This window comes from Garra rufa, chromosome 13 (genome assembly GCF_049309525.1).
Source record: "Garra rufa chromosome 13, GarRuf1.0, whole genome shotgun sequence".
In the NCBI taxonomy this organism is placed as follows: Eukaryota; Metazoa; Chordata; class Actinopteri; order Cypriniformes; family Cyprinidae; genus Garra; species Garra rufa.
Window position 1 is genome coordinate 25,398,655 of NC_133373.1, and position 17,764 is coordinate 25,416,418.

The following is a 17,764-nucleotide window of genomic DNA, read 5'->3' on the forward strand; positions in this document are numbered from 1 at the left end:
ACTCAAGTAAGCAAATGGAAAATCATAGGTAAACAAGTCAACGATACAAAACTGGTGTGTCTATTTCACTTTAATCCTCTCATAAAATCTGCAGGGCCGCCACAGATCCTCATTAGCATTGCAGAGTCTTCTCAGTGACTTTTCTCAGATGACCTCCCACTCTCCTACGCCACCCAGAGTGAACATCGGGCCTACGACTCCACTGGACGGCCTCCCAAAAGCACATCTGGACCGTATGAAGCGAGCATTAGCACTCTCCTTGACATTAAATGTCTTTGATTAGGACTTTGTTCCCGCCTGAAGTAACATTAGATCACAAATCCCAACCTTCTCTGCAGCTGTAAGTAATGGGACCATCTTAAACGGCATTACACCGCTGAGAATATAACTCTAGGTTAGCAGTGTGTCGAACATAACATGATTTAGACCTAGACTTAGGAACAAAGCCTGGAATATGCTTGAACAAACCTCAAGTGGGAGTTGAGCTATTGAACACATAATGAATAAATAAAAAAAAACTTGACCAAAATACTCAAGGGATCTGTTTGGTGAGTGACAATATGAAAGGAGACAAGATTTGACAGTCTACGGCTTCTGCACAGAGAATACAGTGATACAGGGATTTGCAAACTGGGCTCCAGGGATATACAAGGGGTTCCAGAGAGTCCACAGAACATTTTGGGGGGGAAAGGAAAAAGATTTTACAAGATGCATATCTGTCAAATTTAATGTGTTAATTTAAGATGGAAATTATACATTGTTTAATATTCTTAAAACATTTTAATGATTTACACTACAAGTCAAAAGTCAAAACATAGTTGATGACTAAAAGTAATAATTTAATGGCTCTAGACATTACTTTGTGAAGACGGTGGCATAATACAATGACACACACTACCAGTCAAACGTTTTTGGACAGGAAGATGTTTTAAAGAAACCTCTTCCGCTCACCAAGCCTGCATTTATTTGATTCAAAGTACAGCAAAAACAGAGAAGTTTTGAAATATTTTTACTATTTAAAATAACTGTTTTCTATTTGAATATATTTTAAAATGGAATTTATTCCTGTGATTTCATAACTGAATTTTTAGCATCATTACTCCAGTCACACGATCATTCTAATATTTTGATTTGCTGCTCAAAAACATTTATTACTATTATTATGTTGAAAACATCTCAGTAGAATTTTTTCTTTGAGGTTTCTGTGATGAATAGAAAGTTCAAAAGAACAGCATTTATCTGAAATAGAATTCTTTTCTAACAGTATAAATGTCTATCTAAATCTAAAGCATCCTTGTTAAATAAAAGAATTACTTTCTATAATCCCCCACCCCCAAAATGATACTGACTCCAAGCTTTTGAATTATATAGTGTATAATATTACAAACACTTTTTATTTCAGATAAATGCTGATCTTTAAAACTTTCTATTCAAAGAATCCAGAAAAATGTACTCAACTGTTTTAAATATTGATAATAATAAATGTTTCATGAACAGCAAATCAGCATATTCGATCAGGGGTTCCCAACCTTTTTTACTCCGGTGCCCCCTCTTTCTCTGGTCAATTGTCCTCTTATACTGTACTTCCGCTATTTTTAGACCTTTTTTTATCAACAAAAACATTTGTTTGAGAGTTTTAATTTTTCTGATAATCAGATGATATATTTAATATTTTTTGGCAAACAAACAGAGGTTTACTTTAAAATTATATTCAGTTTAAAATTCTTTAATAATAGTAGTATTTTTTTCTACAATTATAATTTTCATATATATTGGGAACCACTGTATTAGATTGATGTCTGAAGGATCATGTGACACTGAAGACTGAAGTAATGATGCTGAAAATGCTGAAATAAATTACAATTTAAAATACATTCAAATAGAAAACAGCTATTTTAACAAAAAAATTGGATGTATATTACTTTGGATCAAATAAATGTAGGCTTGGTGAGCAGATGAGACTTTTAAAAAAAAAAACATTAAAAATCTTACTGTCCAAAAACTTTTGACTGGTAGTGTGTGTCATTGTATTATGCTACTGTCTTCACAAAGTAATGTCTAGAGTCATTAAATTATTACGGTAACACTTTACAATAAGGTTCATTAGTTAAACATTAGTTAATGTATTAACTAACATGAACTAACTATGAGCAATACATTTGTTACTGTATTTACTAATCTTTATTAACATTAGTGAACGGAAATACAGTTGTTCATTGTTTGTTCATGTTAGTTCACACTGCATTAACTAATGTTAACAAAATTTTAATAATGTATTAGTAAATGTTGAAATTAACATTAACACAGATTAATAAATGCTGTATAAGTGCAGTTCATTATTAGTTCATGTTAACTAATGTGGTTAACTAATGTTAACTAATGAACCTTATTGTAAAGTGTTACCATTATTACTTAATCATCAACTATGTTTTCGCCCTGTTTTAAGCAGGCTACATTAATCACTTTTCCTAACGGTGAATATAGGCTAAACCAGCCTGCAATGACAACGAGAATTAGAAGGAAATTAATATATATTTGGGTGGTGTAATACTATAATAAAATATTTTAAGATAACCCATGTTATTTAAATGACTAAAGTACTCTAAAATGGATAATAATGAGCAAAACTAATTCACTGGATTTGATTTTTTTTTCTTTTCAGGAAATGGGCAGACTAAAATAAACAGCTACTGAACAGCGAACAATAAGCGATAAAAATGGCAAAACAAAAATAAATAACTAATCCAAAGTTTATTATTTTAGCCTACTCATAAATGTTCAAACTTTGGATTAATTATTATTTTTATTTTTATTTATTGTTCGCTACTGTTTTGCTATTTATTCAGGTCTGCCTGTTTCCTGGAAAGAAAAAAATATAATGTAGTGAACAAAACCATTTTAATGATTACCCCAAGTTTATTTGTGTTGTTGTCTTATTTAAATTACAAATGATATAACTAAACAAATTATTAATAATTAGGTGAATCTATGCTCTTGAATTTGTCGTTGCATCACACATCCTCTGCAGTGCAGTGACTTCTTATTGCTCATGTTTGTCTATTGAACATAAAACAACAGCACAAAAACATAGTACATGACTAAAATAAACAATTTCATGAGTCTAGCCATTATTTTGTGAAGACAGCGCATAATACAGTGACAATTTTTTTTTTTTTTTTAGCCATATCAAAACAGTAGCCATATGCATGGGTAAATTTTTCTGGTGGTTTTAGGTACAATTAAAGCCAAAAGTTTACATACAGCTTGCCGAATCTGCAAAATGTTGATTATTTTACCAAAATAAGAGGGATTATACAAAATGCATGTTGTTTTTAATGCAGTACTGTATTTAGTACACATTTACCTAATAGACCACAAGTCCACAAGAGACAATAATAGTTGAATTTATAAAAATGAATCAAATACTGATTCTTAATACTGTGTTGTTACCTGAATGATTTTTGTTTAGTGATAGTTGTTCATGAGTCCCTTGTTTGTCCTAAACAGTTAAACTGCCTGCTGTTCTTCAGAAAAATCCTTCAGGTCCCACCAATTCTTTGGTTTTTCAGCATTTTTGTGTATTTGAACCCATTCCAACAATGACTGTATGATTTTGAGATCCATCTTTTCACACTGAGGACAACTGAGGGACTCATATGCAACTATTACAGAAGGTTCAAACGCTCACTGATGCTTTAGAAGGAAACACGATGCATTGAGAACCTGGGGGTGAAAACTTTTGAAGATGTATACATTTTTGTTATTTTGCCTAAATATCATATAATTGTCATTGAGCATTGCTCCTCAGAAGCTACAAAGATACCTACATTTTTCCCAGAAGACAAAATAAGTTCAATTTACCCTGATCTTTAAATTCAAAAAGTCTCTGTTGTGTACATTTTTTTTAAAAAAGCCATGGGTAAATTTTACCCTGTGGCATTTCTAGTGTTAATAGTAAAAAAATAAATAATAAAGGGAAATATTACCTAGATTATATTATTATATTTAATTTCAGTGACAATTATACAAATATTTTGAAACTTGTTTTTATAAAAATCCCCCCTACAATAAGTAGATCTTTATAAATTAAAACATATAGCTTTCGTTATACTTTACGATGGGGTTCCTAGTTAGAAAAATGTATTATACACATTATGAAAGTAGAATGGTTATAAATATTGTGACATATTTTTATTCAAGAGCAGGATATTTAGATAATATATTATCCATCATAAACTAAAGGGGTTGAAAAATAAGACAAATTTGTGATGACGGCTGAAAGGGAAAGTCATTTCAGTGGCGGGGTAAGTTATTACATTTTGATGAAAGAATGTAAAGCCAAACATTTTTTTTTTCTTGTGAATTGCGTGCACTGATGAATAGTTCACAATAAGACCAGGAATGCGTGTCCAAAAAGAAAATAGGATCATTCGAGATTTTTATGTTGACTTAAAGTTAAAATATAAGGTGCAGATATACATGTCTATGCCAAAACTAATGGCCAATCAAAGCCAAACGTTGATGCCGTGTTTTTCCATGCTTGACTTTTTCTATAGACCAACTACTTCACAAATAAAGGAAGTCAAATCTGCGTAATCAGACTTTAGAGAGACGGCCATGGAAAACGCTTCAGCCAAAATTAATCGGAAGGAATTCCTATTGACTTTAAGGAGGTGTTTCTAGACTACGAGCGCTGTTGTGTAGGGCTATAAGCTGCCCGTGTTGACAATGTTATTGAAGGCTTCTACTTTTAGCTCTGTGTTTGGCTTGCTGCTGAACATGTGGCAAACAACTGTGTGCCTCTGGAAAAAGTGATTGTTTCCTCTAGTTATCTTCTCTCAGCTTTTGTCCAGCTTTGACAATATGGAGCTGTTTAACAGCAAACATTCCGCTCACAATGCTTGATCAAATTTAGCCATCTCTCCTTTGGTGGGATTAACACTCAACATGTAAACAAAAACACGTACAGCATGACCTCGGATATCTACAATCGCTTCAGTACAGAGATTTCTGAAGGAAAGGTTGAAGGTTACAGGAAAAAACATGTCACAATGACATGACGTAGTTAACGTAATGTTCACAGGCCACAGAGCTGTCAGTCACCGACTGTGAGAAGTTCCTGGAAGCACTCACCTCTAAAAGGTCTATCATGCGGGTCATCTGAGAGTAGATGAGAACTCGGTGGCCCTGAGACTTCAGTCGAGTCAGCAGCAGGTCTAGAGTGTGAAGCTTCCCGCTGTCTGTGATCAGAGACTCTTTGTCTGAAGAACAAAGAGGAGAAAAACATTTCAAAACACTAAGAAATGGTAAATAATGCGTCAACACTCTAGATCAAAACTGTATCCCACACTGTCGGAATGGAGCTGATTAAATAAATCAAAGCAATATAATGAATAAGCTTGTGGAGTGACAGCAATTTCCCCTCCCCACTCAAAGCACTCTATAATCACTCCGCTCCAGCTCCGCTTCGGGTTTTCCATTTCCTGCTCGTCACCTACCGATGACAGAAATCCCACTCTCAGTAGCAGAATTTTGTTACAGATCCGCTGTAAAGGTCTTTCAATATGTTTGTTTTATGATATCTCTTCTTTTACTTAAGAGAAAAATGTTATGCTTTATTGAAAGACCAAAATTCTTTTCTCAGAATTCTCGCAAATGCATGTTTGCACCTCTTTTCTCTGATTTGTAAGATATAAACTCACAGTTGTAATTTAAGATACAAACTTAAAATTCTGACTTTTCTCAGAACTGCACGATAAAAAAACTCACAATTGTGAGTTATAAAGCCAGAACAGCATGATATAAACTTGCAATTGCGAGAAATAAAGTCAGATTTGTGAGATAAAAACTCTGACTTTTTTCCCCTAGAATTTTTAGATAAACTCGCAGTTGTGAGTTATAAAGTCAGAATTTAGAGATATAAACGTGCAATTCAAAGAAATAAAGACTTAAAATAAAGATAGAAATGCGAAAATGCTAATTTTCTAGCAAATGCATGCATCTCGCAACTCTGACTTTCTTTGCAATTCCAAGAAATGAAGTGAAATGATAAACTTGAATCTCAGAATTGCTCAATATAAAACTCGCAATTTCCAACTTATATCTCACAATTCTGACTTTTTGACTTGAAAATGCGTGTTTGTATCTTGCAACAGAATTGAGAGATATAAACTCGTAATTGCGAGTTATAAAGGTCCAATTCTAAGGGGAAAAAGGACAATTTTTTTTTTCAGAATTGAAAAAAATTTCTCACATTTCTGAGAAAAAAAGTCACAACTGCGAGATATAAACTTGCAATTCTGACTTTTTTCTCGCAATTCCGAATTTATATCTCACAATTCTGACTTTTTGTCTCGCAAATGCGTGTTTGTATCTCGCAATTCTGACTTTTTTTCTCAGAATTGAGATATAAACTTGCAATTTCAAGTTATAAACTCTAATTCTAAGGGGAAAAAAGACTGATATTTTTTCAGAATTGCAAGTTTACATCTCACAATTCTGACTTAATAAACTCAGAATTCTGAGAAAAAAAGTCAATATTGCAAGATATAAATGCGAAATTCTGACATTTTTCTCACAATTCCCAACTTATAGCTCACAATTCTGACTTTTTGTCTCGCAAATGCGTGTTTGTATCTTGCAATTCTGTTTTTTTCTGGCGATTCCAAGTTTATCTCACAATTCAGACTTTTTTTTCTCAGAATTGAGATATAAACTTGCAATTGCAAGTTATAAGCTCCCATTCTAAGGGGGAAAAAGACTGATATTTTTTAGAATTGCAAGTTTACATCTCACAATTCTGACTTAAACTCACAATTCGCGAAAAAAAGTCAAAATTGCAAGATATAAACGTGAAATTCTGACTTTTTTTCACAGTTTCCAACTTATATCTTGGATATAAACTTGCAATTGTCCATTTAATATAAACAATTCTACAAGGGGAAAAAAGACTGATATTTTTTCAGAATTGTGATTTACATCTCACAATTCTTACTTAATAAACTTGCAATTCTAAGAAAATGTCATATTGCGAGATATAAACTCACAATTCTGAGAAAAAAATCTTTGTGAGTTTATATCTCGTAATTCTGATTTTTTTTCTCACAATTGTGAGTTTGTATCTGAGTTTCTAAGTTGCAACTGCAAGTTTCTATCATACAATTCAGAGAATAAAGGTCAGAACTGCAAGTTTATATCTCACAGTATAATCAAAAACCTAATTATATCAGTTATAATGGTTATTTGGTTTTCTGTACTTTTCATTTAAGCTATATCTCAAAAAACTTAAAAACACTAATAATTGACTGATACAGTTAAATGTAATTTTTAGAACAAAAAAGAGAATCTCAATTTTTCATACTGTGCAATTATAATGCAGTGATGCCTAAATGTACTTGCATGTTGTTGTTTTTAGACAAAAAAGTATTGAATTTTGATTTTGACCATAACATGAAAAAACATTAGCTTATCACTAAGTACTATTTTATTGTTGGTGCATCTCTAGTATGTGTTATTTGTTCGTTTTGTTTGTTCTGAGGTAATTCACCTCATCCTATCAATGCTAATCAAGTTGTATTTTCAGTTTTTGACTGAGGTTCACAGACCAGAAAATTTTGTGGCAATGGTCTGTCAGTGCTGTCACCCCAACAGTGCTTACAAAAAAGGAAGCACGGGCTTCCCATTGTTGACTGGTGCAACCCTTGACCGTAGGGTCAGCTCATGGGGGGAAGTTAAATGACCCTGCTAGTCATGGGCACTCAGAAAGTGATTATACACACAAAATGAGCCGGCTGCCAGAGCAATCTAGAGATCCCCAGAGAGAGTTTAAGGCCTGCTGGCCGAGCCTTAGACAGTACAAAAAGCATGTCAAACACACGGCCAGCATGACCATGTTGCAGTTACCCCATCGTGTCCATGCTAATGTGAACCATAGCTGAACCCTGACTCAACACCCTCATGACCCTGAAAAGGGCATGTGTGTAACCTTTTCAATGAGTGGTGGAGAATGACTCAAATTAGCCCGTGCACTCAAGAATCTCATACTCAACGTGTTGATGATTCACAAGATAATGAACACATGGATCTAATTTAGTCCAGCCGAGATGAACATTAGCTCTAATGCAGGGGGTCTCAAGCATCAGACCTGTGGGCCATATTCGCCCTGAGAGATACTTTCCAATGACTACTCAAGTTTTATTAGGCCGAAAGACTAACGAACAAGCCTGTATGCTCGTCGAAACTGAAATAGATGGAAAACTAGATCACATCCAAGTGATATGTTTGCAGAGAGGATGGCAAGCTCTGTTTAAAGCTTGAGAGCAAGTCATGCAATTTACAAGCAAATAACAAAATTACATTTGATTTCTCATTATCGTCTAACTCTAAAAAGTTGAGATTTGCTGAGAGTATCTGGCAATGAAATTGGAAAAAACAAATTAGACACTTAACAAAATTCTTCATTTACCAATCATGAAGAAATTGCACATCCATCAGCTTTCCGAAGGGAGTTTAAGATAAATCAGACATCTAAAGTTACTTGGAAAAAGTTAAAAAACAAGAGATGTAATGGGTTTAGCATGAGATAAAATGACTTCAATATTTAAAATATACAGAAAAAAAAAAAACAATTTACAAAACAGTCAATTCATAACATTGAAAATTAAATTACTTAAATAAACTTAGATCAGTAAAAACAGCAAGGCTGTAAAAAATGATTACAACTAAAAATAATGAATGTTAATTTTAAATTTATTCTTGTTCTGTGCAACTTAATTTTTTGTGGAAACCCTGATTTTTACAGGATTCTTTGATAATTAGAAAGATTGAAAGAACAGCGTTTAATTTAAGTTTAACTTAAACTTAAGTTTTTAATCTTTCATTAAAAACTGGTATCATTCAGGAAATTATCTTTTGTTGTTTCTTAGATGTTATTTGAATGCAAACAAAGTTTTGTCTAATAATCAATCTGGGTTTTGTAAAAAACTACTACAACAGCTGTTTTGAAAGTTCTAAATGATAGCTTGGAATCTATTGATAATGTTGATTATTGCACTTCCCTTTTTATCATTTTATCAACGGCTTCTGACACAGTGGAGTGTTGGTTTATCAAATCATGTTATTTTTTAGTTAATAAATTATTAAGGTGAAAGAACTTAATGTGTACAGGCTAATCTGAATCACTGGAGATTGTCAAAGGTGTCCCCCAAGGATCTGTGCTGGGGCCATTTTTATTTGCTATTTATATAAATAGTCTTGACTAAGACATTCAGGACGCTAATTTTAATTTTTACAAAGATGATTCTGTCATGTATTGTAGTGCTTCTGGACAACAAACCCTGCATAAGCTTTTGATGCCATTCAGAGTAATGGCTTTATAATTTAAAACTTGTTTTGAATGCTGATAAAACCAAGCGTATGTTATTTTCAAGTTCAAAGAGAATCAAAAATGATCTAAGTAAAAGTTAGTAAGAGAGTATTAATACCATAGCATCATTGTTATTACCATATTACTGTTATTATCATATTAATCATCTAAACAATGATGCTGTGGTATTTATACTCTCTTACTAACATTTAATCATTTTTGATTCTCTTTCAACTTGAAAATAACATACGCTTAGTTTTATCACTATTCAAAACAAGTTTAAAATGATAAAGCCATTACTGAATGACATCAAATACATGACAGAATAATCTGAGTAAAAATTTAAATTAGCATCCTGAATGTCATAAATAATATGGGTCCCAGCACAGATCCTTGGGGGACACCTTCGACAATCTCCAGTGATTGATAAATTGATAAGGGAAGCGCAATAATCACCATTATCAATAGATCCCAAGCTATCATTTAGAACTTTCAAAACAGTTGTTGTAGTACAAAACCCAGATTGATTATTGGACAAAACTTTGTTTGCATTCAAATATCATCTAATATAGTAAAAATTCACCCATCTAATAAAGAAACAACAAATTTCGATTTATAAATTTCAGTTTTTAATGAAACTTTAAAACGCAAGTTTAAGTAAAATTTTAATTAAATGCTGTTCTTTCAAACGTTCCACTTATCAAAGAATTCTGAAAAAAATCAAGGTATCCACACAAAAAAAATAGGTGACACATGGCGGATGAAAATTCTGCTTTTGCCAGAACAGGAATGAATTACATTTTCAAATATATTGAAATACAAATCTGTTATTTTTAATTGTAATAACATTTCACAGCCTTGCTGTTTTTACTGTATAGTAGATCAATGTTTCATTCAATTATATTTAAGTAATTTAATTTTCAATGTTATGAACTGACCGTTTTGCTAATTGTTTTTTTTTCTATATTTTTTAAATATTAAAGTCAACAGCAAGCTGACCCATTTTATCTGACATTAAACCAATTACATCTCGTTTTTAAACTTTTCCAAAGAATGTTTTAGATGTCCACTTTGTCTGAACCTCCCTATGGGAACCTGACTAATGTGCAATTTCTTCATGACTACTAAATTAAAAATTTGTAAAATTTGTTAAGTGTCTAATTTAGTTTTTCCGATTTCATTGCCAGATACTCTCATCAAATCTTGACTTTTCAGAGTTGGACAATAATGAGAAATGTAATTTTGTGTTATTAGCTTATAAATAACATGATTTGCTCTCAAGCTTTCAAACAGAACTTGCCATCCTCTCTGCAAACATTGCTTGGAGGTGATCTATTTTTCCATCTAGTTCTATGCAGCCGCACGTAACGGTTTTGATGAATATGAGCATACAGGCGTGTTTGTTGTCTTTTGAATAATTAAAACTTTACTTTGGATAAAACAAATGCAGGCCTGGACTCTTTAAAGACTTAAAAACATTAAAAATCTTACTGTTCAAATACTTTTGACTTGAATCCTTAATCAAAATTGAAATGACAAAATTTGCTGTCTTTGTAACATTTTAAAACGCTTATTCAGCAAATGGAAGATGATTCAGTGATGTGTCATTATTTTAAGTGTTCTTAGTTTGTTTTTGTTTTGTTCATTTGTGATTGCACTGCTGCCCATTTTGACTTGACTGCCACATACCTAAAATTGCTCTAATGTTTTACAGTGACTTGCAGCTGAGCTTGCACATTCAAATAAAGATCTACTTGAACTGGTTATACACTATACAATGATTATACTCTACGCTACATAATGATTACACACTATACTATATTCAAACCACTAAAGACTGCTTGAAGGATCACATTTTTCACCAAAAGATTTCCCCGCTGAAATACATGTACAAGTTTAACAACCATATCCCACAGTGTTAACAGAAATGGCAACAGCAAAAAGCAGAGGTTTCAGGTTCCCGACTGAGAGAAAGACGGCTTCATGAAGAGAGAAGAGTCTCCCATACGCTCTTCCCCATAAAGCTCTAATCTAATGGGTCTGGCGTCAGAGAGATGAGGCAAAGAGCTGCCAGATTCCACTTTATGAAGCCCCTGAAAGACTGTGGGATGAAGATGGTGGTCTAAGAGGATGATGTGACCCGTTGGTACCCACAACTCAACGGCACCGGCACCACAAAGTCTCCTCTGGTGTTTCCATTCCCGTCTTATCAAATCCCCCCACACGTCCTATTTCACAAGTCTGACGAGTTTGCAATTAGTCAGACACATGCTACTTCATCTAAAACCTGCTTATCAAACACAACTAATCTCATACAAAAACATTTTCAGAGGAAGCTAACAAGAGTGACTTCATCATTTAGATTTTACGATAACAGATTTAGGAGTGGATTACGTCGAAATGAAAGTTCATCGAGGACGGCTTCATGTATTTTCAGGATATCTTCCAACTCCAAAACAAGGGGAGAACAAAAATACCAAGCACTGTGCCATCAGACACTGCTATCAATTTAACCCACCTGCCGGTGGAAACCCCTCAAGAGTGCCCTTCCAGCAGCCTCGGCTCTAATCCAATCCCTCCTGTCTAGAATTTAGGTTTGACCCGAGGGTGACCCAATTTAAAAATCTGTCACAGAGCCCTGGACGAGCTCATTAACCCCCCTGCCAATTTAATTGCCTTTCCGCTGCTTGATAATTTCATTAAAGCGATCTCAGCTTTAGGGACGCTTCTTGTGGAAGACAACATGAGCACCGGGCCTACATACTATAAGATTAGCTTTAGTGTTTACTGACGCCCAGTACAACCACTAGCCAACACCTAAACATGAGCACAGGGACAAGGGGTGAGGCTGGTGCTGAACACAAACATGATTTGTTTTGCCACCCTGTTACAACTTCGCAGAAGTTACAGTGATTACTACACCTTAAAAACAGGGCAAAGTTGCATAAATAAATTACGCAATCACAATTTAGAAGGGCATGAGGACAAGAAATGTGATACTTCCAAAGTAAGGTGCTGTAATTCACCTGAAATTAAAATTATGTCATCATTTACTCACCCCCATGATGTTTTGAATGACTAAAGATATTTCGATAGAGCTTTCAACTGGTTTTGTCCATACAATGAAAGTCAATGTGGCTCACAACAACCTTCTGTGAAATATCTCTTTAAACTTTGTAAAATTCAACACAAAACCCACAGGTCAGCTGCTCACGAAATGGTTCGGATAGTTTGGATATTCCATCTAAAGCCTTCTTTTTGTAGGTAAAGGTCATATGAAATGTGACACATTTGCCACACACTGTTTACAGAGTCTTGCATCAGTCCAGAGACCACAGATCTTGGGAGGTAAAATAAATGTGGCGAATGAGGGAGGCTGTCATTAAGCTGTCGTGTATCGATTATACTCACCAGATCCCGCTTGGGATCTGAGCGCAAACCCAAACACTAAAGCAAGGGGGGGGAAATATGTGACCACATTTTGAATTTCACACAAAAGGGAGAGGCAGACTAAAACCAAGTAAAACGCTCCCTCTGTAGGCCAGAAAAAGGCCTGCAACAGGAAAGTAACTCGTTTCACCAAAGGTCATCATCATTCTGCAGCCTTTGACCTGTAAAAACAAAATAAGTGGTGGTCTTGAGGACATACTGAGCAGTGGAGCTCATGGGAAATCAGGGTTCAAGTCTGTTTCTGGTCTCATACTGTGTCCCTCTCTCTCTCTCTCTCTGCTTGATTTTTGTGTACTTGTATTACTAGCAAATAAATATAGCTTCAGACAAAAAGAATAAATGTAATAACAATAATCGTAAAAATAATACTATTCCATTCAATGTTTGATATATTAGTGTGATTATGCTCTTGTTTTTGAGCAATTTTTTTTTTAAATATCACTTTCTAAAATAAATTTGAGGTCAAAAGTTTACACCCCCCCCCCCCCCCCCCCCTTCAGAATCTGCAAAATGTTAGAACGATCATATAAAATGCATTTTAGTACTGACTTGAATAAGATATTTCCAAGATAAATCTTTTCACACAGAGGGCAACTGAAGACTCATATGCAACTATTACAGAAGGTTCAAATGCTCATTGATGCTTCAGAAGAACAAACAATGCATTTAGAGCCAGGGGCGTAAACTTCTGAATGGAATGAGGATGTGTACTTTTTACTTATTTTGCCTAAATATAATGTTTTTTAATTTAGTACTGCCCTTCAGAGGCTACAGAGGAGAGTTACATGTTTCCCAGAAGACAAAATAAGGTACATGTACCCTGATCTTTAAATTAAAAAAGTTTTCACCCCTGACTTATAATGCATGGTTTTTCCTTTTGAAGCATCAGTGAGCGTTTGAACCTTCTGTAATAGTTGCATATGAGTTCCTCAGTTGTCCTCAGTGTGAAAAGATGTGTGTGAAAATGTGTGAAAATGCTGAAAAACCAAAGAATTTTCTGAAGAACAGCAGGCAGTTTACCTGTTCAAGACAAACAAGGGACTCATGAACAACTATCACCAAACAAAAACAACACAGCTGTGGATCATTCAGGTAACAACACAGTATTAAGAATCAAGGGGATGTAAACTTTTGAACGGTGTAATTTTTATAAATTAAACTATTATTTTCTATAGTGGACTATATGTAAACATATTTTATGTGAAACATCTTATTAAGGTCAGTACTAAATAAAAAACAACATGCATTTTGTATGATCCCTCTTATTATTTTGTAAAATAATAAACATTTTGCAGATTCTGAAAGGGGGATGTGAACTTTTGACCTCAACTGTACAAACCAATGCATTTAAAAAAAAAAAAAAAAAAAAAAAGATAAAAAATAAAATACTTCAGTGGCATCTGACTAAAGGATCATTCCAAACACCTTGGTGAAGCCCGGCTGTTTTTCGCAGCCAGAAAGGCGGGGCGAGGGAGCAGATCACAAACAATTATGCAGTCACTGTTGTTTGGGCCCCAAATCAAAAAGGCCAGGAATATTTCCGGCCATTTTGCTGGAGTGCAGAGATTCTTTGAAAGAACAGGAAGGGAAAGCAGAGTTTCCCACAGGCTGTCTGTGAGCTGAGCTCTGCAGCATTCTCACTCTCTCTCCCTCAAAACAACAGCTCAAAGCAGCAGTCGCATTGCAACAATGTGCAGAGCTATTGTAAGAGAAAGCCTGTCCTCCTGTGGCCTGGCCCCCAATTAGTGTGACACGAAAGGTACAGCAGTGATACACTAACACTTTCATGTGTACAAACCAGCCGACGGGTGGCCGCACCAATATTGACAGTTCCAAAACTACGTGCCAAGTTGAATCTTGTGTTTGTGATACAGTAAACACAGTAAATGTTTATGCACTATGGAAAGGGCAGAGGTGAACGTGTGTGGTGCTCCTCATGAATGCGCGCCGAAGAAATTGTTAAATAAACTTGTTATTTGTGTTTTCTCTGCACACAAAATGTATTCTTATAGCTTTATAAAATTACTGTTGAACCACTGATGTCACATGGACTATTTTATTAATGTCTATACTACCTTTTTTGGCCTTGAACATGTTAGTTGCATTGCTGTCAATACAGGGTCAGAAAGCTCTCAGATTTCATCAAAAATATTTTAACTTGTGTTTCGAAGATGAACAAAGGTCTCGCGATTTTAGAATGACATGAGGGTAAGTAATTAATGACAGAATTTCCATTTTTGGGTGAAACTACTTTATTATACAACCTAAAATGTATCTGTAATCTAAGGCTGCCCTCGACTAAAGATTTTTCTGGTCAACTAGTAGTCGTTCATTTTAAGTATTAGTCGACTATTAGTTGCACATTTATTAATAAATCATATAAATCATAATAATGAGCGTTTAATTGCCTACATAGCCTAATAAGTGCTCTAGCGCAGTAGTGATGCACCTGTACGCATGTTTCATACGGATTACATAATCTGAGAATATTTGTTTTCTATTTGAATTGGTTAATTTGAAAAGTAGAATACTTAGGCAAGAATACACAGAGTTTCGAAGTTTCGCGCTCAAGTTCACAGAGACTAAGACTGCAGAAATCACAACCTGTTTGCTTTAATTATTTTACAAAAGTGCAACGTTTTGTTGTTATTCTGAGTGCACACAAATAAACGTAGTCTTTACAGATTCGAAAGATGTATTACTTTTATCCACTTCCTGTGGACTTTTTCTTTTCTGGGACTAACCGCCTAATAAAATTTTCGTCGACCAAGCCTTTTCTCGTTGACTACTTGACTTGTTAGTCAACTATTAGGGGGCAGCCATAGTAGGGACATCGTTAAAATAGTCCATGTGACATCAGTGGTCCAACCTTAATTTCATGAAGCTACGAGAATACTTTTTGTGTGCAAAGAAAACAAAAATATCAACTTTATTCAACAATTTCTCCTCTACTGTGTCAATCTTCGACGTACATTCACGAGAGTACCACGTTGCATCCGTGCGGTGCTGCTGACGCAGAAGTCAGCATTCTGACGTTGAATAAAGTCATTATTTTTGTATTCTTTGTACACAAAAAGTATTCTCATAGCTTCATAATATTACAGTTGTACCAATGATGTCACATGGACTATTTTAACAATGTCCTTACTACCTTTCTGGGCCTTGAATGTAGTAGTACTGTTGCTGTCTATACGGAGACAGAAAGCTCTTAGATTTCATCAAAAATATCTTAACTTGGGTTTCGAAAATGAATGAAGGTCTCATTTGGAATGACATGAGGGTGAATAATTAACTTTACTTACTTTATTATATGACCTAAAATGTATCTGTAATGATATGTTTCATGTTTTCAATCTTTAAGATGTCAAAGAATCAAAAAAATCAGTAAATACTAAACATGTTGAATGTTTATTCATTCACTTTAAGCCTATTTTTAATGACTTAAATATTTGTACATTTTCTTTAGTTATTGCTAATACATCCTCCGTCAGCCTTTATATGGAGATCTAGGCTTTTAATTTAATGAGCCAGTGGTGGGACCGCCAGCATACTTCAATGACTCTTGCCCAGGCTTGTGTCATTTCCTTCCCAGGGTACAGTATGACTCTGAGAAAATGGGAAAAGTGCGCTCTGAAACACCTTAAGCCTGTGAATGAACATTCACAGTGATACACACACACACATTCAAAGCGCTTACCTAACGCTGTGCAGAAACAATGTCCAATAGTCCAACTTCCTTGCTTTGTCCCCCCTCCCAACTTCACAAGCGCTCCCAGACCTCTTTCTCTTCCCCAGTCTGCTCCCAGCAATCACACTGGAACGCGCACACAACACACAAGCCTGTGTGCAATTCACACAACAGGCTGATGCAAAAATCTGTCTTATCTGCAAATTAAGTCTGGCAGTATTCCCAATGCTAAACATGTGACGAATGGCTATGCACTGGTGCCAAAACAGTGACTTAGGTGCACCGGCCCTAAGACGTGGCCTCTTCCATGACCTCTCTCATGAGATTTTAAGCACTCTGTGAGATTTCTTTGATTGAAATGCACTTTGGCCTCGGAGCACAGCGGTGCCGTGGAGTCCCTCAGGGCTTCAAGGCTTGCCATGAGGAGCTGAGACACAGTTCTCTGGTTTGTGTTTGGTCTAAAGGAGGGAGTTGTCGCTTCTGAGGGCATTATAAATTTCAATAAAATTTCGACTTCCTCTCGAGACATTCGAAACCTTTATGAACAAACCAATGAACGTGAGAAAGTTCTTTGTCTTAAATAAAAATGTCTTTGCGAGGACAATACCCGGATACAAACGTCTTGGAAAAATGAAGTACCTCTCAACCGCTTTTACACACGGGCAAACATAAACAAACACACATGCACGCACGCTAACTCCCACCCAGGATTTTACCTACCTGGAATCCTTATGAAGGACCAGCCGTGTCTTTGCTGCAGGGCCATGACGCCCCCTGGGCTCTGAGGGAGGAAGGCCTGAGAGCGTAGAGCCCAGGCGCAAGCCAGCTCGGGGGATCCGTACAGGAAGCACTGCTTAGCAATGAGACTCCCTCCATCTCGTATTAACCTCCATTCATACTCGGCACTGCGATCGGCACAGTAGCGTTCCATGGGAACTGAAGTCACCTAGGGAAAGAAGAAAATCCCTTAGTCAACACCTCCGAGGCTGTTTAGGCTATCAAATTGTCTTTCCTCCAGATAACTGGCATCTATTTCCCTATTCAGTCTTTTTATCGCTACGAAACACCAAACAAATTGCAGCTTGAGGGGGAGAAAAATCATTTCCAGTTGTCGAACGTGCTCACACACACACACAGGCACGCACAACCCTGTCGTTCTGACATTTTGTCCGAACCCCGCCGCTCTGGCAGGAAAGCGTGGCAGAGGTCAGCGGTGCTAACAGCGCTAACAGGCCTTTGAGTAACAGATGACCATTTCCTGT

At 35.5% G+C, this 17,764-nt stretch overlaps 1 protein-coding gene across 1 annotated transcript in view; it reads right to left on the reverse strand.

Annotated features, from left to right (window-relative positions):
* ino80 (INO80 complex ATPase subunit) overlaps positions 1-17,764 on the reverse strand; it is a 64,661-nt gene that overhangs the window by 19,070 nt on the left and 27,827 nt on the right. The window contains exons 27-28 of the mRNA XM_073852885.1: positions 17,223-17,448; positions 5,134-5,261 (exon numbers count right to left, since the gene is read on the reverse strand). Of these exons, the coding sequence (XP_073708986.1) occupies positions 5,134-5,261; positions 17,223-17,448 (354 nt within the window). The remainder of the gene's footprint in view (positions 1-5,133; positions 5,262-17,222; positions 17,449-17,764) is intronic.